Source organism: Mastigoproctus giganteus, chromosome 14 (assembly GCF_048544385.1).
Source record: "Mastigoproctus giganteus isolate SK-2022 chromosome 14, ASM4854438v1, whole genome shotgun sequence".
NCBI lineage: Eukaryota > Metazoa > Arthropoda > Arachnida > Uropygi > Thelyphonidae > Mastigoproctus > Mastigoproctus giganteus.
This window is the reverse complement of record NC_143588.1, coordinates 8366603-8392655: the sequence shown is the minus strand read 5'-3', so window position 1 is coordinate 8392655 and position 26053 is coordinate 8366603. Positions and strand designations below refer to the sequence as shown.

General features: G+C 36.4%; 1 protein-coding gene across 3 annotated transcripts in view; it reads left to right on the top strand.

The window, feature by feature from the left end:
* The window catches only part of LOC150074969 (metallophosphoesterase MPPED2), an 89748-nt gene that overhangs the window by 7964 nt on the left and 55731 nt on the right, over positions 1-26053 (top strand). For 2 of the 3 annotated variants that reach the window (XR_016547868.1, XM_090388272.1), the window contains exons 2-3: positions 12719-13002; positions 23876-23956. Coding sequence is in view for 1 of the 3 variants with exons in the window: in XM_090388272.1 (XP_090244398.1) it covers positions 12720-13002; positions 23876-23956 (364 nt within the window). In the remaining 2 variants the exon portion in view is untranslated. The remainder of the gene's footprint in view (positions 1-12718; positions 13003-23875; positions 23957-26053) is intronic. The other variant, XR_016547869.1, reaches the window with a different exon arrangement.

Below are 26053 nucleotides of genomic sequence, written 5' to 3'. Positions count from 1 at the left end.
AGGGAATGATGCCAGCAGTGGGGAAGATGATTGCAAATTAGCAACACATACAGCATACCCGATATTCTTCCTGATGAGGCGGCGCCTCCGTAGCCAGGTGGGAAGGAGCAGCAGTGCGTAGTACACGCTTCTTGATTAGACCGGGGTCGAGCCCGTCACCACGAGCTCAACCCCGTGGTGACGGAGGATGCAGAAAGGTCAGGGAATGACCACTGCATATTCCCGGAGCAATATGGCCTTAGTTGCTAATGCTCCAAAATAACTAATTAACTCCTGATGAGGTAGAACATGCGTTGAAGTATATGAAGAATCAAAAAGCACCGGGGGATGATGAAGTTACTGTAGAGTTGTAAAATTGGGAGGACGAGACATGACACAAAAACTGGCAAGGCTCTTCACAAAATACATTAGAAAAGATGTGACGCCTAAGCAGTGGAATAATGCAATCATAGTTTTGCTGCATAAGAAAGGAGATAAATCAGAAATTGGAAATTATAGACCAATTAGCTTGTTATCCCACATCTACAAGTTGTTTACAAGGGTCATTACTAACAGATTAGAAAAAATACTTGATGAGAATAACCAAAAGAGCAAGCTGGCTTTAGGATAGGATTCTCAACTGTGGATCACCTTCATGTAATATCACAGCTAATGGAGAAAGCAAATGAATATAAAACACCATTATGCCTGGCATTTATTTGACTCCATATAGCATAAGGCAATGTTTCGGGCACTGAAAAGACAAGGCATAGATACCCCATATATTATGATTTTGAAGAAAATATATGACAATGCTACCTCCTTTATTAGACTAGACAAAGTCAGTTTCTACTTGTGAGGCTGCCTGAAGGATGTAGGGTATGGTAGAAAGCCAGCCACACTTAAAGAATTAAAAGATCAAATTAAAAGTAATGACCTAGGAGTTACTATTATTATTATTATTATTATTATTATTAGCCATATGGTACAAGGAAGCCTGAGGCTTATGCTGCACTAGCCAAAAAAAAAAAAAAATTCCCGAGTTACCCCTGTGTGTGTGTGTGTGTGAGAGAGAGAGAGAGAGAGAGAGAGAGAGAGAAAGAGAAAGAGAAGGCATCACCAAGAAAGAGAAGAATGATGATATCCAGCTCAGGACCCTGGGTTTGCTAAGACCATACTCACCAGATGTGAGCCCCCAGGGATACATTGGGGAATGTATCTGGTTGAGAGGTGAACAACAACTAGAAACAGTTGATGGACAATTTGAACATCTGCACTGGTTCACTGTCCTACAAACTATTGCTTTTGTACTTTTACATTTACAAAACACCCAGTAATAATAGTCTCAGGTTTGTGATTAATTTTATTTATTTCCTAAAAATTATGTGCAACTTTTTGAGGCACACTTTGTAGTTGATTTTTTTTTTTTTTCCATTTGCTTTTTCTTTTTAAATGATCAAGAGCTCCTCTGATCAGTGTACAGCAACAGTGTGCCAAGATACTGGGTTTCCACCTTTATTGGTGACATTTCTCTATGGTAGCAATATCTTGATGTAAATGTTACCATGTTCATTATTAATGTGCCCAGTTTCACCATGTTCAGCTCATTAGTGTGCTGTCTGTTTTTAGAGATATATTGCACCCAAGATTTTTATAGGCTTTTAATAAATTCTCAATCAAGGTTTTATAGTTGCCTGCTCTGTTGTGGCCCAAAAAATGTTTGTAGAATTTTCAGCCTTCCAGTTCCATAGGATTTAATGCCCTTTCAAAATGTTCATACTTTAGTAACTCTTTATATCTACTGAATGGTGAATATACTTTTAATTTTGGCATGAGTAATGCATGGAAACTTTAGTTTAAAATATTGAAAGCTCTATCTTTTCCTGAATACTTCATTATACCTAATTTTATGTGGAGCAGTGGTCAAAATATGTTGGTATGATCAACTAGATGGCAATTTTCTTCACAAAGTTCATGTGAGGAGGCTAAATCTTAGTTTTGTAATGATTAATTTTGCACAATAATCAACAATATTTTGTTTAGTTAGATTATTGACTTAAATGGATTCCAATGACTAGAAATTTCTGTAGATGTGTATTTATATCGTACAGGTATGTTTATTTAAATTGTGTTTTCTTAAGAGAAGTTCAGTGTTTCTCGTAGGATCTTTTCATGTAGAGAATATTGTCAATTATTACAGATGAATGTGTTTCCCTGGTATTACAGTTTTTAGATATACTGTATATACAGGGTGTTTCAAAAGTGATGGTCAATAATTTAAAGGTGAACTGTACAGACTACAATATGCAAAAAAAGAAGCCTAGTAAACGTGGGTCCTTAAGTGAATTGTTTTCGAGATATTGCACATTTCTAGTTGGGATCCACCACTGACTTGTTTGTTTAGGTTAGGTTATGCTCATTATCTCCCTTTCCCCTCTCTCAATGCTCTGAGACGTAGCAGGCACACTAGTACTTGTCAAAGGATAGTCAACATGGAAAGAGGTTACAGCAACAAAGAGTATGCGGACATGAACTTCATGTATGGTAAAGCCAATGGCAGTGCATATTTGTACCAAGAAGCATTTCTTGGTACAAATGTGCACTGCCGCCAAAGGCAGCCCAACAGGAGCACATCCATCAGGGTACATCAATGCTTTAGAGAACATGGGCGCGTCGCACATGGAGTATGAGCAGGTATGCCCAGAAACATAACACCTGATGTTGAGGAAAGGGTGTTAGAAAGAATAGAACAAAGTCCAGGAATTTCGACAAGGAGGGTTGCTCTGCAAGAGCGTGTACTGAGTCATAGCAGTGTGTGGTGAATTTTACATTGCCAATTACTGTACCCCTACCATATCCAGCATGTATAAGGTCTCAGCAATACAGACTATCCTCCCAGAGTGAACTTCTGCCAGTGGATGCAACAATAGTGTGTCCTGAACCCCCAATTTTTAAACAACATTTTGTTCACTGACAAAGCTGAGTTTACTCGTGATGGTATTTTTAATTTTCATAACTGTCATGTTTGGTCCGATGAAAATCCTGATGCAATTCACGAGTCACAACATCAGCGACGTTTTTTGTTGAATGTCTGGGCAGGACTACTAGGAGACTGTCTAATTGGACCACACTTTCTGGCAAACAGGCTAACAGTACCTTCAGTTCCTGCAGAATGTTCTTCCAGACCTCCTTGATGATGATAATGTTCCACTTCAGCAATGCCAAAACATGTGGTTTATTCATGATGGTGCACTGGCACATTTTGCTGGAGTTGTAACTCAGTATCTAACTAGAAGGTATGGTCAACAGTGGATAGGTAGAGGTGGGCTTATAACGTGGCCTCCCAGATCACCACACTTAAATCTTACAGATTTTTGTATCTGGGGTCATGTAAAAAGCTTGGTGTACACTTCTGACGTTAACACAGTTGAGGAATTGCAGCGTCGGGTTGAAAGAGCCTTTCAGCAAATCAAAAATTACAATAGTAGTCTTCTCAATACAGAGAAGACTACAGAGCTGTGTACGGATGCAAGGCCAGCATTTTGAACACTTTTTGTTGTTGTAATATGTACCATCTGTACAATCCTGTGATGTTGAAACCAAAAATTAAAAATATATAATCTATGTTTAATAAAACCACTCTTAGCAAAGGATTCCCAGCTTTTTGCTAAACTAGTGTTCCCATAGTCAGTGGCGGATCTTAACAGAAAAATGTGCATTATCTCGAAAACAATACATTTGCAGCCCCGTTCACTGGGACTTTTTTGCTTATTTTAGTTTGTACTTTTCACCTTTAAATTATTGACCATCATTTAAATTACTGACCTGCATATTCCAAAGACTCAATGAAATGTCTCCCTTCTTCTAGTTTATATTCTTGTCTAAGGGCAGTCCATCATCGACACCTGGTAACTCCTACCATTGTTTGGCGCATAATGGCCTCTAGCTGCCATTGTGCCATAAAACCTTCAACAACAACGACAGCAGTCCATCAGTATTATTGTAGTAGTAGTAGCAGCAGTGGCACGTGATGCAAGAAAGCAAGTGTAGGAGCTTATGCAGCATCAGCCAAAAAAAAAAAAAAAACATCACACCATTCCCTCCAAATGCCTGTCCAGTTCCTCCTTAAATTTATTTAACCTATCAACTTCCACAACGACAGATGGAAGTTTGTTCCAGCAATTAACCACCAGCTGCCTAAAGGCAAATTTCTGCACATCTATTCTACATCTGTCCTTTCTTAATTTGAATTTATGCCCCCGTAGGTTCATAATCTGAACAAGTGGAAGGATCCCATCAGAATTCAGCGTGCTCAATCCATTCAAGGCCTTATAGACTTCAATCAGATCACCGCGCAGATGCCTAGTCTCCAGCCACTGCAATTTGCAGAACTTAAGCCTCTCTTGGTAAGAGGATCCCTTCATTCCCCTCACCAATCTTGTTGCTCTTCTCTGTACACGCTCAAGCAAATCTACATCCTTCCTAAAATGAGGCCTCCAGACCTGTATGCAGTACTCAAGGTGTGGCCTGACCATTACCTTATACAGAGGGACAATCACCTCCTTTTCCCTGCTAGCAAAATTCCTATATATCATTGACAAAACCCCATGACCTGCCCTGGCAGCCTGTCTGCATTGCTCAGAAAACTTCATATCTGACTGCACAATTACTCCCGGGTCTTTTTCATTTTCTACCACCTTAAGTGTAGTACCACACAGTTGGTACGTTTCTCTGGGGTTACTTCTACCCATATTCAGTACTTTGCATTTGTCAAGGTTAAACTTCAGTTGCCACTTCTTAGCCCATCTGCCCAAATTATCTAGATCCTGTTGCAGTAGCACACTGCCATGACTGTCATTAACAACCCTGCCAACCTTTGTATCATCTGCAAACTTCGACATTAAGCCTGATATACCTTCATCAATATCATTGATAAATATACAAAACAACAGTGGACCCAACACCGAACCCTGTGGGATTCCACTAATAACATTAGTCCACGAAGAGCAGCACCCATTGATTACCACCCTCTGTCTTCTCCCACTTAACCATCCTTTTATCCATTGTAGCAACTTACCCTTAATACCATTCTGCTCCAATTTGTACAGTAGTCTTCCATGCGCAACAGTGTCAAAAGCTTTCCTGAAATCCAAATATATGATATCAAAATTATTTTTTGCATCCAGTTCCTTTGTGACCACATCATAATAACCAATCAAATTTGTCAGACAAGACTTTCCCTTAACAAATCCATGCTGTGTCTGAATTATTGCTGCAGTCTTGTCTAGATGATCCTGCAATGCATCTTTAACCAGTGACTCCATTATTTTACCCGGAACAGAAGTTAAACTAACTGGTCTGTAATTACTCGTGTCACCCTTCGATCCACCTTTGTGAATTGGGGATACATTTGCACATCTTCAGTCCGTGGGAACCTCCCCTGAGTCCAAGGATGCTCTCATAATTATGGCTAAGGGTTTGCTTAGTTGCTTTGCCACCTCCTTTAATATAACTGGGTAGATCCCATCTGCCCCAGGTGCCTTTCTTATGTTTAACTTCAACAATTTCTCCTCCACTTTGCTCTCAGTTATTACAAAATCATTAAGCACACTGCAACAATTTGATAACCTTCTTCCATTTCCAAACCTTAATAATTCCTCACGTATGAATGTAGATGCAAAATACTCATTCAGTTTGTTTGCTATCTGAGCAGGATCATCAACAGTCGAACCATTGATGTCAAGTGGACCAATAAGATTCATCCCCTTCCTTTTAGAGTTTATATAGGTAAAGAAATCCTTGCTGTTTTTCTTAGCGTCCATCAGTATTATTGTAGTAGTAGTAGTAGTGTAGTAGTGGCGGCACGTGATGCAAGAAAGCAAGTCCATCAGTATTATTGTAGTAACAGAGTGAATCTTCCATAGCAAAATATGAAGAAGTCTCTTTTTCATTTATGAAATACATATATAGCTGTGATATTCCATCCATCCATATTTTCAGTATTGATGTTTAAAGTATTTTTCTTAATTTCTTGACTTTTATGCTGAATTTCTTTATGTAAAATATATTCTTAACAACAAACTTCCTAAAATATATACATTGATACTGATGTTGTAACAATGTAGATATAATTTATCATATTGCTTATACTTAGTTTGCCTTATAACTCACCTTCTTTAGCTTTCTAAATTCTTCCTTTACTTTATGTTTCTACTTACCTTTTCCTTTACTTTATGTTGGCATCAGCATAATTTAAGGTGTTATTGTACATATGGTCACTAATGATATTAAGTAGGAGATCTGAGGATTTAATTAACAAGTACAGAGCAATGTTGAGAAAAATTTGTGAGGTAGGATTAATTTGAAAGTGTCTGCATTCTACTCAGACACGATAGGAGGGAGTACATGTTTGAGAGCCTTGTCAATCAATTTGACCCTGAAGAGACTGTAAGGCTCATGGGGTAGAATTTTTCTCAGCATGTTCTGTGCTTGTTAACAGGAGAGGCTATTTTAGAGGGATGGGATACACTTAGAAGGTGTGCAAGAATATTCACTGATGCTATTGAGACAGTGCTAGGTGAGTCAGAAAACTGATAGCTTGGGGAGGGGGATACTCAGACTAATACATTAACTAGAGCTGGAGGCAGAGGTGAAAGTGATTCTTGCACTGTTTCTATTGGAATATGCAGCAGCCTGGAAATCAAGGTGTCAGGGAATTTAAGCCCTGTTGTCTGTCATTATGAAACAAGCAAAAACATGGACTGTGTTTAGCATTAGTAAAGGCACATGATGCAAGAAAGCAAGCTTATATAGCATCAACCAAAAAAAAAAAAAAAAAAAAAAAGCACCCTTCTCATTTCACCCATCCACTCCCTCCAAATGTCTGTCTAGTACTGCCTGCCTTGAATCTATTTAAGCTGTGAACTTCTACGACAGATGAAAGTTTGTTCCAGCAATCAACCAACCACTGGCTAAAGACAAACCTTTTCCTGTTTTGTAACAGTTTTAGTGGTCTTTGAAGTGGTCTTTGACTTCCTCTTACCTTTTTTCCTTACTTAGTGTCTGAAAAATTTCTTTTTCAGGAGACACCTGTTTTTTTTTTTGGGAAGTCAACAGAGGAAGAAATGCTTCCGAAGAAGAAGAATATGCTGCAAATTCCTGAGACTAGGCAATATCTCAGTCTTCTTCAGATTATGTTGAGTAAAAAAGCAAATGAGACCAGAACAACCAATTAATTCCAACAGTTTTATTAGTATATGTCTATTAGTAAATTAATAAGAGGGGTTTACCTCAATATAGTACATGGAACACTTCCGTATGATACCCTCCAGAAATTAAAACGGAAAAAACGAAAAAATCGACATGAGTATTTCAGCTCTGATTCATACTATCTAATTAATTTTCAAACTCCTATTGACGATTTCATTCACTTCCTGTCTCTCCAGTAGTATACAATCGATACAAAATGAGTATTTCAGCTCTGATTCATACTATCTAGTATATGTCTATATAGACACTTTACCCCACCCGGGATGAAAATCTGCATAACAGTTGGAGATTTCACCAAAGTTGGTTTTCAGATCTCAGCTCCTATTTGACAGGGGCCCCACAAAAATATTTACAAAATAAGTAACATCAAGGAGAGACTTATTTTTAAAAATTAGGTCCTCAGCTCCAAAATTAAGAGGGTTACAGCCACTAACCTTCTTTGAAAGTAGCCCAAAAATAGCTCCATGTTAACCTATGGGACTTTTCCAAAATTTAAATATGAGTTCTAGGCAAAGGTAAAGAAAGCCTGCATGAGAAGCATGCAAAAGTTTGATGAAATTTACCGCTAAAAGTACTTTGCCGTAACGGCATTTGTATTGTTGCTCGCTCAGTAAACAGACGATGGGTGTTATCGGTCAGGAGTAGAAATTGAAACCCTCCCGAAGTGGAGGGGATAACCTGACCTTTTTTCTTTAGAATCACTGGTGGACTAGTGGATAAATTGTTTATTAAGAAAAAAAAAAAAAGGCAAAGGAAGCCCACACGAGAAGCATGGCAATTTTCGAAAAAGTTTACCAGTGAAACTATGTTATGAACATTTTTTACGATGCCAGAACTTCCAATATAACTCTGTTCGTGATTCAATTAGTGATTCTAAAGAAAAAAGGTCAGGTTACCCCCTCCACTTCGGGAGGGTTTCAAGCTCCCATGGGATTCAACTTCTACTCCAGACCGATAACATCCACCATCTGTTTATCGAGTGAGCAACAATATAAATGCCGTTACGGCAAAGTACTTTTACTGGTAAATTTCGTCGAACTTTTGCGTGCTTCTTGTGCAGGCTTTCTTTACCTTAGCCGAGTTCTAAGTAATAAAAGACTATATCCACAGTTTTTGATGACACATAAATATTTATAGGTTTCTCTCTAAAGGGGGCCACCCCAAAACCAATAAATCTCCAAGGTAATGAGATATCAAGTCTCCATTTTGTGTAATGTTATAGGACAATGTAAAGTCTATGGAAATTTTCACAAAGGAAAATCCTCTATGCTAAGCCCATGAGGCTATAGGCTGTATATGTGTCACGATTACCATTCAAAGACAAAATTTTCAAACACCAATATCTTGTATGTCTCTTCAATACCTGCAATAAAATTATATCTTATGACTCACCAATCTTATCTCTATCCATGTCATATATTTTATAAATAACAACTCTTTAAATCACACTTATACATCAAAAAAGGAGCACAATCACCACACCACCTGTAAATGTTAAATGCAATTCTGACAATGGGTGTAGTGTTTACAACCATGCCTTTCTCAAGGTGGGGGGGTTGTCAAGCCAACTTCCCCACAGCCACTTCTAATAGAGTACCTGCAACATTACAGGGGAAATACTGGGATGTCAATCATCACAATCAGTGTTAGGATGAGTAAGAGTAAGAATAGGTGCATGCACACTAATGCTAGGAACATAGTAAATAAATTTGAAGTACTGATTAAGTCATCAAATGCAGAAATTGTGGGTCTAATCAAGAAGCGTGTGCTATGCACTGCTGTCCTGGCTATGGAGGCGCCGGTTGGGTCATGCTCTTTGTTAAGAAGCATATTAAATCTAAGGCAGTGCATCCAGTTGACGTAGGTGGCCAGTGCAACATTGTGTCTGTTTGGTGCATAGGCACTGTGAAAACAAAAATGAGAGTAGGCTTACAACACACTCCTACTCTCATTTTTGTTTTCACAGTGCTTATGCACCAAACAGACACAATGTTGCACTGGCCACCTACGTCAACTGGATGCAAGTCTACTAGCAAGTCTTTTGTGAATTTATTAGATGACTGTTTTCTACAGCAGCATGTTAAAGAAGCAACAAGAGAAAACAATACTTTGATCTGATTATTAGCAGCATGGAGATTATTAGTCTCCCAGTCTTCATGCATTTAAAAGGGGGCTTACTTAAAGATATAACTACTAATGCTAATGTCACAACAAGATTGGTGAGGGGGAACAAAGCAATCCTCTTACCAAGAAAGGCTTAAATTCTGCAAATTGCAGCGTGTGGAGACTAGGCACCTTCGAGGTGATACAATTGAGATATAAGGTCTTGAATTGGTTGAGCAGGCTCAATGCTGATGGGATTCTTCCTCTTGCTCAGAGTATGAACTAGAGTGCACATAAATTCAAATTGAGAAAAGACAGTTGTACAATAGATGTGTGGAAATTTGCCTTCAGCCAGCGGGTTGCTGGAACAAACTTCCATCTTTTGTGTTGTTGAAGTTGATAGCGTAAATAAATTTGAGGAAGAACTGGACAAACTTTTAGAGTGAATGGATGTGTGAAATGGGATTTTTTTTTTTTTTTTTTTGGCCGATGCTGTATAAGTATAACTTGCTTTCTTGCATCTCACATTAACATTAGTAGAGACTAATGTTAATGTGGGACTTACTTAAAGACATAACTACTGTCAAGGGTAAAGGGAAGTGCTTTTGCTTCTGTAAGGGTGACTACAGTGGTCTTAGAAATTTTTTAAATTCTATATGCCTGTTGATGTTGACAGCAGCAAATGCTAAATGGGAAGCATTCAGGGAAATAATTGTAGATGCTACTAGGCTTTTCATACCAACTAAGAAAGAACACAGGCTAAACAAGGTCAGATGAACTGATGAGACTTGAAGTTGAGAAAAAAAATGCATGCGACGCATATAAATTCTCTGGTGACACAGAAGCCTGTGGTAGATATAAACTAGTTTATATGGTAAATATAAACTAGTTTATATGGTAGATATAAACTAGTTTATATCTTCCATAGGCTTCTATGTCATCAGAAGCCAATACCATAATCTATAATCAAGTCACAAATTGTGTGACTTGATACAGATTATTATCTAATTGTTTTATGTATTACAATATAATGGAAATACAAAATTCAGTTAATACAAAATACTATTTCAGAGGCAAAAGATAGAATAAACAACCCTCTTAAAATGAAACAGTTAGATAATAACAATAAACAGTGCATCCAAGTTATACTTCCCTATCATAGTTAATTGGCCCAACAACTCCATGACATTTTCAGGTACTGACATAATGCTGATTTTTATTGCATTATTTAAGAGATGCAAAGAAACATATACATACAATATTTAAGATTTAAACAACATAATATATCTTATCAGATGTCAACAACTGTAACACATGCTATTTAGGTGGCACCTCCATAGCCAGGTGGGAAGGAGCAGCAGTGCGTAGACACGCTTCTTGATTAGACCGGGGTTCAAGCCCATCACCACCAAATACGGAGGATGCGGAAAGGTCAGGGAATGACCACCGCATATCCCGGAGCAATATGGCCTTAGTTGCTAATGCTCATAAAAAAAAAAAAAAAAACCAAACCAAAGCTATTTAGACAGCACAACTGTTAAATTCGGATCAACCAGAACCGCAAATACCTGAGCTTATTATCATGGAATAGTCAACAGAGCTCAGCCAACATGCACAGTCACATAGCCATAACCCTCAAATAGATTCAGAAATAACCTTAATGAGATTAAATTCTAATCACAAATTATTACTATATAAAGAATGTCTCCTGACAGAACATGGCAGGAGAGCTTTCGACATCCACCTGCATTGCATGCGTGCACACACACACACACACACACACACACACACACACACACACACACACACACACACACACACACACACACACACACACACACACACACACACACACAAAGGCCCTCAGTGAGACAATTGGGTCACATATCAGTGAACAGTACAGTACAGGGCACTGCATGATATATGATTTTACCACAGTTGTGCAGGCTATCCACAAGCCACTTATCATTTTGACTAATGCCAGACACCGTTCAGCTTGGTGTAAGGCCTATCATGTTTGGTCTGTAGAGTAATGGAAAGTTGTGCTTTGGAGTGGTGAGTCACAGAACATGGTCTATTAGTCTGACATTGCCTGAGTGTGGCAGATGTCAAGAGAAAGCTATGCACCTGACTCTATCGTCCTGATAATGAAGTTTGGTGGAAGCATTATGATGGTCTGTGGCCATTTTTCATGGTTTTGCCTGGTACCATTGGTTGTGTTGGACAAAACCATGAATGCTGAGGTTTCTCTGTCTAGTCATCCTGGACCCATGTGTTACTTATGTTGTGCAACACTTTGGGGAAGGTCTGTTATACTGCTTATGTTGTGATGGACTGTTTTAGGACACAAGTGCCAAAAAGGTGGACTGTCCAGTCCAGAGCCCTGACCTCAATCCTGTAGGGAACCTCAAGTATAAATGGAACCATGATGTGTGTGTGAGAAGAGACCACTCAAGAAACAGAGCAAATGTCGTCTGATATTTTCTACCAAATCGTGGAAAATATCTCAGGACATTTTCAAAAAAACACAATGTACCATGGTTCCCATGGTACATTGTGCCTCTGTTCCAGAGGTTGCCATAAAGGCTAAAAGTTTCAGCACACATTATTAGTTTTTCTGTAAATAAAGGTTATTTATAGATATGCAAGTCCAGATATTAATGGTAGGGCAGTGTGTGTTTGTGTGCAAACGCATTATTATTATAATTTCTATCATAAAGTCTTCCTGCATGTGATTTCTAATGCTATCATTTAATTAAACATTATGTACCACAATACACATTTTTCACAATTTTGTTGGAATGCTGTTGTGTATAATTTTGCATATCTAAGTGTCATCAATGAGTATCAAATGCCATACTGTGTGAATATTTTTTAATTAGGTCAAGATGCTTTTATTTAGTATTTTATTCACTTTTTTTATTATTTTATCTTATTTCTTATTTATCTAATTTCTTGGCTTTATGTAAGTAACACCTTTAGCTTCATATCTTGGCCTAATTAAAAATGATTCACAAAGTATTACATTGGATATTGGTTGATAATACTTAGGCATGTAAAATTACAGACACAATAGCATTCTAATAAAATTTCAAAATATTAAAAAAATATGTATAATGTAAGTTAAATTAATTGAAAGCAAAATTAAGAAAAGTTAAAAATTAGTGAAAGAAAGAAAGAAAAGAGAGAATGGCAAGCGTAAGTGGCAGCTTTATATATATACTCATATGTAGAGAGAGAGAGAGAGGGAAAGAATCTTCCAATTTTTTCAATTATGGTATACAGAATAATTTTGTTAGTTAAATTTTTATTTGGCAAGTATTTGTAACTGTGTTCATTATTATAATAGCTTTTTCAAATTACTTAGAATGTCATCTGCAGAAAATGAAGTTGTTATCCACCCTCTATCCAATAATCCAACTGCAGCTTGGGGAGAAATGAAAAGTTCACAAGTTGTACATAAGATTCAACGGTTGCCATTGAACCTTCCAATTTCAGACATGTCTCTTAGGTTTGTTTGTATGTCTGATACTCATTCGCTCACTTCCCACATGAATCTGACCATCCCTCCAGGTGACGTCTTTCTTCATGCTGGAGACTTTACCCGACATGGTGGATACAATGAAGTTCAAGATTTCAACAATTTTCTAGGTAAGAGTATATATTAAGCTATTGGATAGTACTAATTCAAAAAATATCTAATATACCTATGTTTTGTTTAAACTCCTAACTGTACTTTTTATACATAAATTTTTAAATTTAATCTTTTAAGAAGATTGTGGGTTGTGCCATCTGTAAAGTCTATTTCATGTTTATAAAGGGATCTGTAATTTGAATTATATAGCTTATAGAAAACTTGCAAACTAATTTTGTCTTTTTATTATTTTTTGGAATCATTGAATTTCATTGTATATTAATTTGTTTTTGCAGAATACTGATAATAATAGTTTTGGAGAGTGCCAACTTCCAGAAACAAATAATTAAAATTATTCAAATTCAGTAGTAATAGTATTTGTCATATAGTGCAAAGAAGCCACTGACTTTTGCTGCACTGACCAAAAAAAAAAAAAAAGTACCTAAGAAAGTACAAATTATGTGCTTCACTCCTCACATAGATAACTATAACTATCCAGTTGACTTTCGTGAGGAGGTCAACTGGATAGTTATATTTATTCAAACTGTTAGCCTCAACTACCTGCAAAGAGAGTTGAGAGCTTAGAGGGGGAAAGGGCATTCTGTGTATTATCAGACACTCAGTCTAAAACACTGATGGATCCAATACCTTTCTGTTTTAGAAGATTTGGGAGAAGTCCGGTTGGCCTGCCTCCCTAAAATCCACTCATTCACAAGTTCACTCATTCACTGGTTCTCTTAACAGGGGATGAAAACAGGGCTTACCCTGTTTTCATCCCCTGTTAAGAGAACCAGTCTACAAGTTCATTGCCACCAAAGTGGCAATGAACTTGTAGAGTGGTTCTCTTCAAGATGCCTGGTCAGCGTGAAGAGGAAAAGACCAAATCCTCCAGCACATTACGACACGACAAAACAAATGGCCCTCAGTCCCCAGTGGCTTTCACTCCCCCTCTTACGGCAGCAAGATGGTCAGAGTGGAAGCAGAAGGTGCTAAGAATCTTTGGGTACGAGCAGACTGCCATGCATGGAAGCTGAACTTGGCCTGTTACAACGTAGGATTGCTCATCGGTGAAAGTAGATATTAGAAAATGTGAATTGGAATATCATCAGTTTGGTTGAAACAGGAAGAAGAAATGAATCACTTATAAGTTTATCAAGTGGAAATCTGCTGTACACCAATGGAAACAATAAAAAGAGTGAAGGTGAAGGTTGGTCCATAAAGATATAAAAAACATATTGGAATTCAAAAGTATATCACCAAGGGTGTCAAGATTGCTTCTCAGGATTTCTGCGAGGTACAAACTAAATGTTGTAATGATTTATGCACCAACATCAAGCAGTGATGATGAAGAGGTTGAAGAAATGCACACTGAAATTGAGAGACTTCTAGATGAACAGAAAACTCACTACACCATTATTATGGGGAACTTCGATGCTTGTTGTAAAGAGACAAAACAGTGCAGAAAGGGAAACTGTAGGAAATTTTAGAATTAGTGAAAGAAGTGAAAGACTTGTGGAATTCGCAGAATCTCGAGGAATGTCAGCAATGAACACATTTTTCAAGAAAAGGGGGAACAGAAAGTGGATATGGAAGAGCCCAAATGGATTAACAACTAATGAAATCGACTTCATCCTCATTGACAGAAGATATATTTTGAATGATGTTACCATCCTGAACAAGGTATATGATGGAAGTGAGCACAGAATAGTAAGATGCATATCTTATAAATGTAAGAAAAGAAATGTAAGACTTGATATAGAGGTAAGAAAGGAAAGGAAAAAACTGACTCGAGTAAATAATACAAAGGTCGTTGAAATAACAGAAGAGGATAAAAAGCAGTATGTACCGGAACTTAAGAACAAGTTTGAGCTTCTGCAGACCTTTCGGAACCAAAATATTGACAAGGAATACAACTTTCTGAAAGTGATAAAGCCCGAGAAACCTATAGGTAAAAAGAAATCCAAAGAAGAAAAAAATTAGTCAAGAAACACTTGTCATGATGAACTGAAGACGACAAATGAAGAGCAAGATAAACACCGACAAGGACAAAGTTGAGTATACTGAGTTATGCAAAGCCATTAGAAAGAGACTCAGAGAGGACATAAGAAGATTTAATACAAGAAAAGTAGAACAAGCATTAAGGGAAAACAAAGGACTTAAATCAGCAGCCATGGGCAGTAATAAAGAAAGACAAATGATACTGAAATTTAAGAATAGCAATGGTGTGTTGATAAATAGCAGAGAAGGCATAATACAAATAGCAGAAGACTACTATAAAGAATTTTATAAGGAGCGAGGGAATAATGCCAGCAGTGGGGAAGATGGATCACAAATTAGCAACACATACAACATACCCGATATCCTTCCTGATGAGGTAGAATATGCGTTGAAGAAAATGAAGAATCAGAAAGCCCCGGGTGAAGATGAAGTTACTGTAGAGTTGTTAAAATTGGGAGGAAGAGACATGACACAGAAACTGGCAAGACTCTTCACAAAATACATTAGGAAAGGCATGACACCTAAGGAGTGGAATAATGCAATCATAATTTTGCTGCATAAGAAAGGAGATAAATCAACAATTGGAAATTATAGACCAATCAGCTTATTGTCCCACATCTACAAGTTGTTCACAAGGGTCATTACTAACAGATTAGAAAGAATACTTGATGAGAATCAACGAAAAGAGCAAGCTGTCTTTAGGACAGGATTCTCAACTATATGTCACCTTCACGTAATATCCCAGCTAATGGAGAAATCAAATGAATATAAAACACCATTATGCCTGGCATTTGTGGATTATGAAAAGGCATTTAACTCCATACAGCATAAGGCAATGTTCGGATACTGGAAAGACAGGGCATAGGTACCCCATACATTATGATATTGAAGACAATATATGAGAATGCTACCTCCTTTATTAGACTAGACAAAGATAGTAACATATTTAAATTTAAGAAAGAAAGGAGTTCGACAAGGAGACACGTATCTCCGAAGTTGTTTACTGCTGCCCTTGAGGAAGCTATCAGAAGATTAGACTGGTCGCAGAAAGGAGTCAATGTGAATGGAGAGTATCTAAACCATTTACAATTTGCAGGTGATATTGCGATCATAACTCATGATCCCAAAGAATTAGAGGAAATTCTTAATCAGTTATGCTGAGTTAGTAAGAATTTTGGACTAAAGATGAATATGGCTAAAACAAAAGTAATGATGAACAAGTATGTCACAGAAAGGTATATAATCATTGAAAGAGTAGAAATTGAAAAGGTGGATTCATATACTTATCTGGGACAAGTCATTAGCTGTAATAATGATAAATGGCTGGAAGTCAAGAGAAGGATAAATTTCAGATGGATAGCATTCAGGAAATATAGGAAATATACTGAGGAGCAATATCTCAATTTGTCTGAAATGTAAAATAATGACCCAATGTATACTTTCCACCATGACTTAGGGAAATGAAACTTGGGCACTCACCAAAAGAATGGAAGAGAAGCTGAAAACTACACAGCAAAGAATGGAAGAGAAGCTGAAAACTACACAGCAAAGAATGGAAGAGAAGCTGAAAACTACACAGCAAAGAATGGAATGAATTATATTAGGAATCAGACTGTTTGATAAGAAGAGAAACACATGGATTAGGCAGCAAAAAAGAAATAAAGAACATTCCTATCAAAACTAAAGAACTGAAATGGACTTGGGCAGGACACATAGCTTGAAGACATGATGACAGATGGACTAAGAAAATAACAGAATGGTAACCAATAGGAGATAAAAGAAAACCTGGAAGACAATAATGGAGATGGACAGATGAAATTCATGAGTTCGTAGGTAGTAAATGGATGGCCATTGCACAAAACAGAAGAAACTGGAAAGTTGCTGGAGAGGCCTTCATCCTGCAATGGATTGAAAACAGATGATGATGATGATGCTGGCGGCCTGCAAAGGCAACTTGTTCTAGCAATCAACGACTTTCTGGTTAAAACAACTTGCTTCCTTCCTGCAATCTAGTCTAAACTTCTTCTTCCATAATTTGAATTTATGACCCCTAGTTCTGGAATTCTTTATAACAGTGAAAATTCCACCTTCATTCATTTTACTCAGAGCTTTATAAAACTCAATCAGGTCACCTCTGAGGTGACTGATTGCCTGGCTCTGTAGACCACATAAACTGAGTCTTTCCTTTTATGGTACCCTTTTTGCCAGTCTCACCATGTTGCTTGTCTTTGGACCTTTAAGATTAGTGTCTTTTTTCACATATTTGAAATATTGTGTTCATACTTGAACACAATATTTCAAATGTTGTCTTGTAAATGTCTTACACAGTGGGATTATGACCTCTACAAGAGGTCATAATGACTATGACCTCTTGTAGATAGAGAGGTCTATGACCTCTCTATCTCTACAAGATAATGTTCAATAAATCATCGATAGGACACCACGGGCTTTCCTGGCTGCCTGTTTACACTGCTCAGAAAACTTCATATCTGCCCATATCGTATCTCTCAGATTCCTTTCTTCGTCTGCTGTTTTTAATACAAACCCAACAAGTGTATAATTTATTTTAGAGTTACTATTCTCAAGTGTAAGACTTTTTTTTTCTCATTTTGCTGCATTAAAACATAGCTGTCCCTTTTCTAATCATTTCTGAAGTCTGGTCAAGTCATCCTGAAGGAGTGCTGCCTGGCACTGATCTTTAACGATAAATGACTCGACCAATCTTTATATCGTCTGCAAATTTTTACATCATACCTTCTATCCCTTCGTTAATGTCTTTTATGAAAATCAGAAATAAGATCCTAATAAACTAAAACTATGTCAAAAATGTTTAACTGTGTCAAAATGGCCTACTAAATTAGTTAAATGTGATTTTTTTCCTTAAACCATGTTATGTGTTCTTCAGAATGCCTTATCTATCTAAATATCCTTGGATTGCACTCTCAATCATTGTGTCTAAGATTTTTCCAATCCAGTGGAATTTCTCCCGAGTCCAAAGATGCCCTCATAATTAATCTCAGTGGTTCAATACATTCTCTGGCAGCCTTTCTAAAAATTACTGGGTGTATGCCATAAACTCTGAGAGCCCTACTTTCCTTTATGCTGGAAAGATTTTCTAATAAACAGTCATCTGTAATTTCAAAATCACTAATTTCAAATGGCTTACTCTCATCCACACAGCTTCTTTTCAGTATGAAGGGTCTTTTGTCAATAAAGACAGATGCAAATTTACCTATTCAATTCATTTTCAACATCAGGTGGATTATCTAAGACTTTCTCACACCCAATGCACAAGGGTTCGGCCTGATTCACTTTCTTCTTTGTTGTGTTCGCACACATCTGAAATTTGCCTTTAGCCAGCGGGTGGTTGATTGCTGGAACAGGCTTCCGTCTGTTGTGGAGGTTGATAGGTTGAATAAATTTGAGGAGGAACTGGACAGGCATTTGGAGGGAATGGTGTGATTTTTTTTTTTTTTTTGGCTGATGCTGCATAAGCTCATACACATGCTTTCTTGCATCACATGCCACTACTACTACATGAAAAATTCCTTCTACTCATTCTTTGCTCTCCTAGATGGTCCTTTTTCATATGCAGCCTTGGCTTCCTTGACCTTATTTGTTGTACTATTACAGATCAGCTTGTACCTGTTGTAGGCTTCAGTACTTGCCGTTGCTCTGTAACTGTCCCCTGCTATCTGTTTTTTTGCAGGAAAAGATAGCACGGGATAGTTACCATTTCTTAATGGTATGTATGTGTTCATGGCTTCTGTGATTTTGGCTTTAAAGGTATTTTTAGGAACTCTCTTTTTTCACTCTGGCTGCTTTTGATAAGAAGCATGACACCACTACACTTCCTGTCTTCCCTAGCTTTCCTAAATACATTATATATACCGTAGTGGAATTCATCTTTCCAGTTTCTGGTGGCACCACGTTTCTGTTAGCCCTATTATGTCAGAATTTGTCCTAACCAAGAGTTCAAATTCAGCCATTTTATTGACATTCCTGACATTACTCTAAACAGAGTTAAGGCTAAATATTCTTTTATAGTTTACTAGTAAAAAATCAGAGCTACAGGGCTCAATAACTTCCACGATTTTAGTATATTAATTTTAGTATATTTGTAAGTGTTGAGAAACTGGTTGAATATAATAGATCTCTTATACGTGAATGGATGATAACTTTGGTAATGCAGGTACATCCCCGAATTGGTGGGTTTTCGATAAATGCTAGCTTGGATTTTTTGCATATATTATGAGATCTATGATATTCAACCAGTTTCTCAATGCCTACAAATATTCCACGTCTGAACCCACCTTACACTCAGAAATTGTTACACTAACCAATAGGTTTTTAAATAGAGGCTATCCTCACTCCGTTATAAATCAAATCAGGTTACAGGCTAAAAATAAAACAGTAAATATGATACCCATTAATAACACCAATAAAACACTTTTTATTTTCATACCGTACGTTTAACAATGGTACAGGCAGCTTAATAAACTCTTAGAAATACTGAATTCAAAATAATAGTCAGGCCCATGCAGAAACTCCATAATATATAAAAAAAAAATCACACAATTCTTCCGTCTTGCTCGGCACAGGTAAATGATCTTGTGTACAAGATTTCATGTAGTCAGTGTGATTCATCGTACGAGGGTTCCACTCGTTGCACGTTAGAGTTACGTGTCAAGCAACATGCTGCTTCCGTCCGCACTTCACGCGCAAACACGTTGGAACTGGCCTTTCATGCGATTAGTGATGGTCACGTATTCCTATTCAATGAAGCAGTAAATATACAACACAATTACATTAAATTATTGATCGCGGAAACACTTGAAATGAAACTACACAAAAATTCTATCAATGTGCAACGTCCTTATTTAATTTCGGATTTTTGGTCTTTTTTACGCCTGCACCAATATAAATAATCTCTATATTTCAGAGTCAAATACACACACAAACACTTTGTGATATTCCCATTCTGTGAACACGGCGATCAACCGAAAAGCGTGGTCTGCTTAAGGAAGGGAAACAGCTGTGCATTTCGTTTAATTTGAGTATTCATCCAAATCGTAACTTTTAATCCCTTTAATTTTAAATAGTTTTTAATCTTTTTAATTGTGATTTTAATAGTGTTTTTAACAAGAGATTTTAATTATTTATTATCAGAACCAGTTTTAACTATTTATTATGACACAATGTCTTCTCGCACTCATGGCCTTGCTGCTGTGGTTTGATGTGTTTCGGGATCGGGTTGGGGCTCTCGGCTTTCGGTTCCATTGCGCATCGGATTTGGTCGTATCTCTATGAGTGTAGGAATTCATTAATTCGTTTTTTTTTCCAATTTTTTCATCTTATTTTATTTGTCACATATGAGAGAGAATTGACTGGAAGCATTCCACGAAAAAGATTGAGGTAATCTCTTACTTTTTTTATAGTTTACTATAGAAGAATACCTTGTAGAATACTTAGCAGAATACTCATAACCACAGCTTAACTGAATAGAAGAATACTTAGCAGATACAAGACCATATAAGTGGTCTTGTATTTATCCAAAAAATGCTCAGGTCATGTTTGTTTAATATTGTTAGTCTCCCACTTGAATAATAATAATCTCTATACCCCAATTAAAATCTGACAATCTGTTGGTTACATCATCAATTGTTGCTCCTGGCAAACACACCTTGGTTCTGGTTCACCTATCTTTATTACAAAAAATGTTATCTATTTCCCCGATAATAAAGTATCCCAACTAGATCACCTTCAACCAGAGCAGTTTGCACTTGGCTATTCTTTTCTGGGACTTGAATTGGGTGTGCATCACTTGGTCACAAGATACTTGAGTCCCTGACGAACTCCCAATTACATTTGTTTCTAGGGAAAGCACTCGTTTCTTCAATGACTCGAATTCTTCTCGTAATGCATCAAGTTCTAATGCACCAAGGTCGGTATATAATTCCTCCTATTGCATCGGGTGCAAAGAAAAGAATCATCATTTGAGTCAGTTTGTGTACTAGATCAACCTTAGCATACATGCCACAGGCTATACAAACGATTAACTCATAACTTTCACCTGAAATGTCTGCAGGTTTTCATCTGAGTCATGATGTCCTTGGACTTTGTATTATAAGTGTATCCTATAGTAACTACTATTTAGGTAAAATTTCAACTTTAGAAAGATTATGAAAGATAAATCTGAGTCATGATGTCCTTGGACTTTGTATTATAAGTGTATCCTATAGTAACTACTATTTAGGTAAAATTTCAACTTTAGAAAGATTATGAAAGATAAATTTATAATTTATTACAGAATTTAAATTAACAAAATATTACAGAAATTAAACTGTTGACAAAGCTTTAACTACTAGAGAAGTTAACTTTAAACTACTAAATGAAAGTTATGAAGTTTCTGTCAAAATATTGATAACAAAGAATATCTGATTTACTTGTGTATTTGCTTGTTCCATGATGACTCCCAACAGGGCTTGAAATCCTTGACACCTTGCTTTCCAGGCTGCTGCATTTTCTAATAGAAGCAGTGCAAGAATCACTTTTACCTCAGCCTGTGGCTCTAGTTAATCTATTAGACTTGTTTTGAAGGTATAGTCTGCTTGTGATATGTGATGACATCACTGTATTAACTAAGCAGTTAAAGATAACATAACTGTATTAACTAAGCAGTTAAAGATAACATAACTGTATTAACTAAGCAGTTAAAGATAACATCACTGTATTAACTAAGAAGTTAAAATGCTGCTAAAATTAAAAAGTAGTGAAAATGCACAAAAAACACATGAAAAGACAAGACCCTGTACATAATGTCTTATATTACTTTACTGCACTTCCTGCAGTAATATTATTCCTTCAGCATATTTCTCTCTAAAATCTGTTCCCTCAATTACAAGAACTTTCTTTCAGTTCACTTCCCTGGTAATTCAATGGTTCAAAAAGTTCAAGTCCACAAAGATCTCAGGATCTACTCTAACTCCAAACTTATATTCAGAGCTCTTCTCTGATACTCATTTTAATCCCCTTAAGTGTGCTTAGAACCCAAGGCAAAATCAAGTCCACATCCCTGATATTTACATCATAGTCAAATACACGAATACTCATAACCACAGCTTAACTGAATCCAAAATCTCAAGTGTATATAAACCTCTGATATAAAAATTCTGATATATAAACCTCCCATCTCTTAATATGGTTGTTAAAATTTACTCTTCAGTCATTATTGTTCCTTCCCCATGGGATAAAATCAGCCTTTGAATCTCTCCTAAAACCCCTAGATTCAAGTGTGTTTTGATTGCTTTGCATAATAGAATAAAATCACTCAACAGATTTTTTCTTTACTCATCCATCAAATTAGTAAACAAATATGATATTGATCTTTATTTGTTTCTACAGAACAGTGATTACCATGCGACAATTACTTCTGATATTCTTGTGGGTGCTATTTCTATCTAACTTATATCTAACATGTGGAGTCCCTGTTTGTCCTCTTAGTAATTCTGTTGAGTAAGCTACTGTATTTTGTTATTATTATTATTACTGTGTGAAACTATCTGTGTATTGTAGAAATCTGCTGTATAAATGTACACAGATCTCTGTACTGTATATATTATATTCATGTAAGTCCCTCTGGCAAGTGTTGCATAGGGTGGGCCTTCTCTTGATCGGCAAACTTATTTGCACTAATAGCCAGATAACCAATAAACTGATATTTATTATTAATATTGTTTACAAATGAGAAATGAGAGGTATCTACTAAAAAACCTAGGAGTAATTGTACAGCTGAACATGAAGTTCTGTGAGCAGTGAAGAGAGGCTGCTAGGACAGCTCATGGGTTTCTCTCAGTTATATACAGAAATTTGTCAGCAGGGAAAAGGTGATTATTCTGTTGTAAAAGGGAATGGTCAAGTTGCATCTTGAATACTGCATACAGGTCTGGAAGCCTCATTTTTTAAAGTACATGATCTTCTGGAAAGCTGTAGAGAAGAGAAACAAGATTAGTGAGCAGCACAAAATAGCATTCTTATCAAAAAGACTAGAATTCTGTAAATTGCAGCTTCTGAAAACTAGATACCTGCAGGGATCCCTGACTGAAGTGTTAAGACTTTAAATGGAATAAGTAAACTAAATATGATGGCATTCCCACTGTTTCTCAAGTGACATTTACATGCATGTACCCACAAATGGACATAAATTTATATTTGAAAAGAATGGTTGCAGAATAGTTCTGCAAAAATTTTCTTCGATAAGCAGAGAGTGATTGGAAAAAATTTCATCTGGTGTTGTGGAATAACTTTAAAGGATGGAACAAGTTATTAGAAGAGAGGGACAATTAAGTGGGTAGGGTTTTATTATTTTTTTTTCCCTCTTTTTTTTTTTTTTGGCTAATTCTATATATACTTGCTTCCTTGCATCATTTCATTTCTAGTAATACAGAGAAATGTTAAATTAAAAATAAGTTTATCTGATTGTTTTTATAACAGAGATATTGCAGTTTTATAAAACATTTATTAAATTTTAATAACAGCTGCATTTTGAAATTTGCATCAGATGATTTTCCTTCTCTGTCTTTAAATAAAGTCTCAATAGCATAAACATTGTACATTGTAGCATTGTACATAAGTAAGTGAATGGCAGTTGTGTACTGTAGTCTAAGAATAAAAATTTCATAAATAGTGAGATGTTTCATATCAAGCAATGTCAGCTTTATGTAGTCTGGGGACATGTTAAAGGCCTTTCTAGTGTTTGCAATATGCACATGCTCCCAGAGTGTTTTAATGTGAATGTGATATGTATTCAGTAAACAAAAAGAGTAGCAATTAGAGTAAATGAAATCCACTTAAAACTTTTAATTAAATCCAACACTTTACTTCTTAGAATAGTTCCATTGGTCCAGGGCCACATGCATCCTTATAGCACTGGAGCAAATGCATTGCTGTACTCCAGTAAATCCAGATTTGTTGGTGAGTAATTATAATTTGTTAAATATTTAGTGAGTTCTATATTTTTCCTTTCAAGACCAGTTTCAAAATTAAAAAAAAAAATCATTCATTTTCTTCCCAGTTTTCTTGATGATTCTAGGAATATAAGTTGTTTGGATTTTCTGCTGAATAAGTCTTCTAGTTCAAAATAGTTCTAATTATGAGGGAAGAGTTTGAGACTGGATTTCAGAAAGTTTTCTTTTAACCAGTGAGTTGCTAATTACTGGAATAACTTGCCTCCATGGGTGGTTGGGATCTACTTCCCTATATGATTATTAGAAATGGAATTATGTAAAAGCTCCACCTTTATTTATGCATTGTTGGAAATGACCCCTTCAGAAAACTAAAAACAAATGTTGGGTACTGAACTCTCTTATAATTACTTCAATACTATCCCTCACATTACGTGATTAATTGGTTCCAAGAAATCGGCACATAAAGGGAAAATACTTTTATGTGGGTAAAATTGGAATGCATTCCAAAATGTAAATTAATATCTAATTTTTTTTTTTTATCTAAAATAAATAATATAATAATAATAAATAATATCTAAAATAAAAAAAAATATCTAAAATTTAGAAAGAAATGCATTTGTTTATATTTTCTTCAATTAGTACTTGGATACTGTAACTAGTTTAATTGGATGGTGAATCTACTGATACAGGCACTGAGTCGGTGGACTGATGATTTTCATCTCCGTTTAAGAAATGTCAAAAGAGAGCTGATGGGAAGCATTTTTTTCTCTCCCTGTAGAGTTCTTTGTAACAAGCCAGAGTCCTGAATCTCTCTAGAAATTTTAATGTTTCTCTGTTAGGATTGTTCTTGTTAATGATACTAATGGCATTGTCATTATGCTTAAAAAAATCAAGCATTTGCTTTTCAGAGGTGTTTAACAGGTTCAACAACAGAGGGGTCATCATCATCTTTTCTTCATTTAAGTCTTTCTCCAATTCAAGAAGATCCTCATTGGTTAGTTCCCCTTTGTGGGATCAAAGAAACTCATCCATGTTGGTCTCCTGGTAAGATTCTAAGATGGATTGCTAGGTGGCTGCAGGGCAGAAAGCGGAAGGTTGTCATTAATGGATATTTTCAGATTGGTGTAATGTCAGGAATGGGGTCCCACAAGGATCGGTTCTTGGACCACTGTTGTTTCTCATTTTCATAAATGATATTGACAAAGGGACAGAAGGCATGATGTCAAAATTTGCATATGATGTAAAAATTGACAGAGTCGTCAATGATCAGTGCCAAGCAGCACCCCTTCAGGATGACTTGAACAGACTTCAAAGTTGGTCAGAGAAGTGGCAGCTATGTTATAATGCTGCTAAATGCAAGGTCTTACACTTGGGGAATAGACCTACAAATAAATTATGCATTTGGTGGGATTGAATTAAAAACAGTGGAGGAGGAAAGGGATTGGGGAATTACAATATAGGCATATATAAAGTTTTCTGAACAGTGTAAATATTGTAAATATCAGTGTAAATATCCTATTGATAATTTAACAAACATTATCCTGTAGAGATAGGGAGGTCATAATCCCACTGTATAAGGCAATTGTAAGACCACATTTGGAATACTGTGTTCAAGTATGTAGACCTCATATGAAAAAGACATTGAGCTTCTTGAAAGGATCTAATGACAGGCAACTTGAATGGTAAGATCAGCAGAAGGACAACTGTATGAGGAAAAACTCCAATTATGTGGGCTACAGTGTTTGCCAACCAAGCACCTCAGAGGTGCTTAGTTGGCAAACACTGTAGGTTTGTAAGGCTCTGAGAGGGATTAGTAAAATGAATGAAGGTGGATTCTCACTGTTATAAAGAATTCCAGAACTAGGGGCCATAAATTCAAGTAACAGGTGCTGAGGATTAGATTATATTTTAAGAAGTTTTCTTTTAGCCAGCGAGTTGTTGATTGTTGGAACAAGTTGCCTTCGCAGGTAGCTGAAGCTGACAGTTTGAATAAATTCAAAGGTCAAATGGAAAGTTACCTGTGTGAGGCGGGAAGCATATAATTTGTATTTTCTTATCTACTTTTTTTATTTTTTTTTTTTGCCAGCTAATGCAGCAAAAGCCT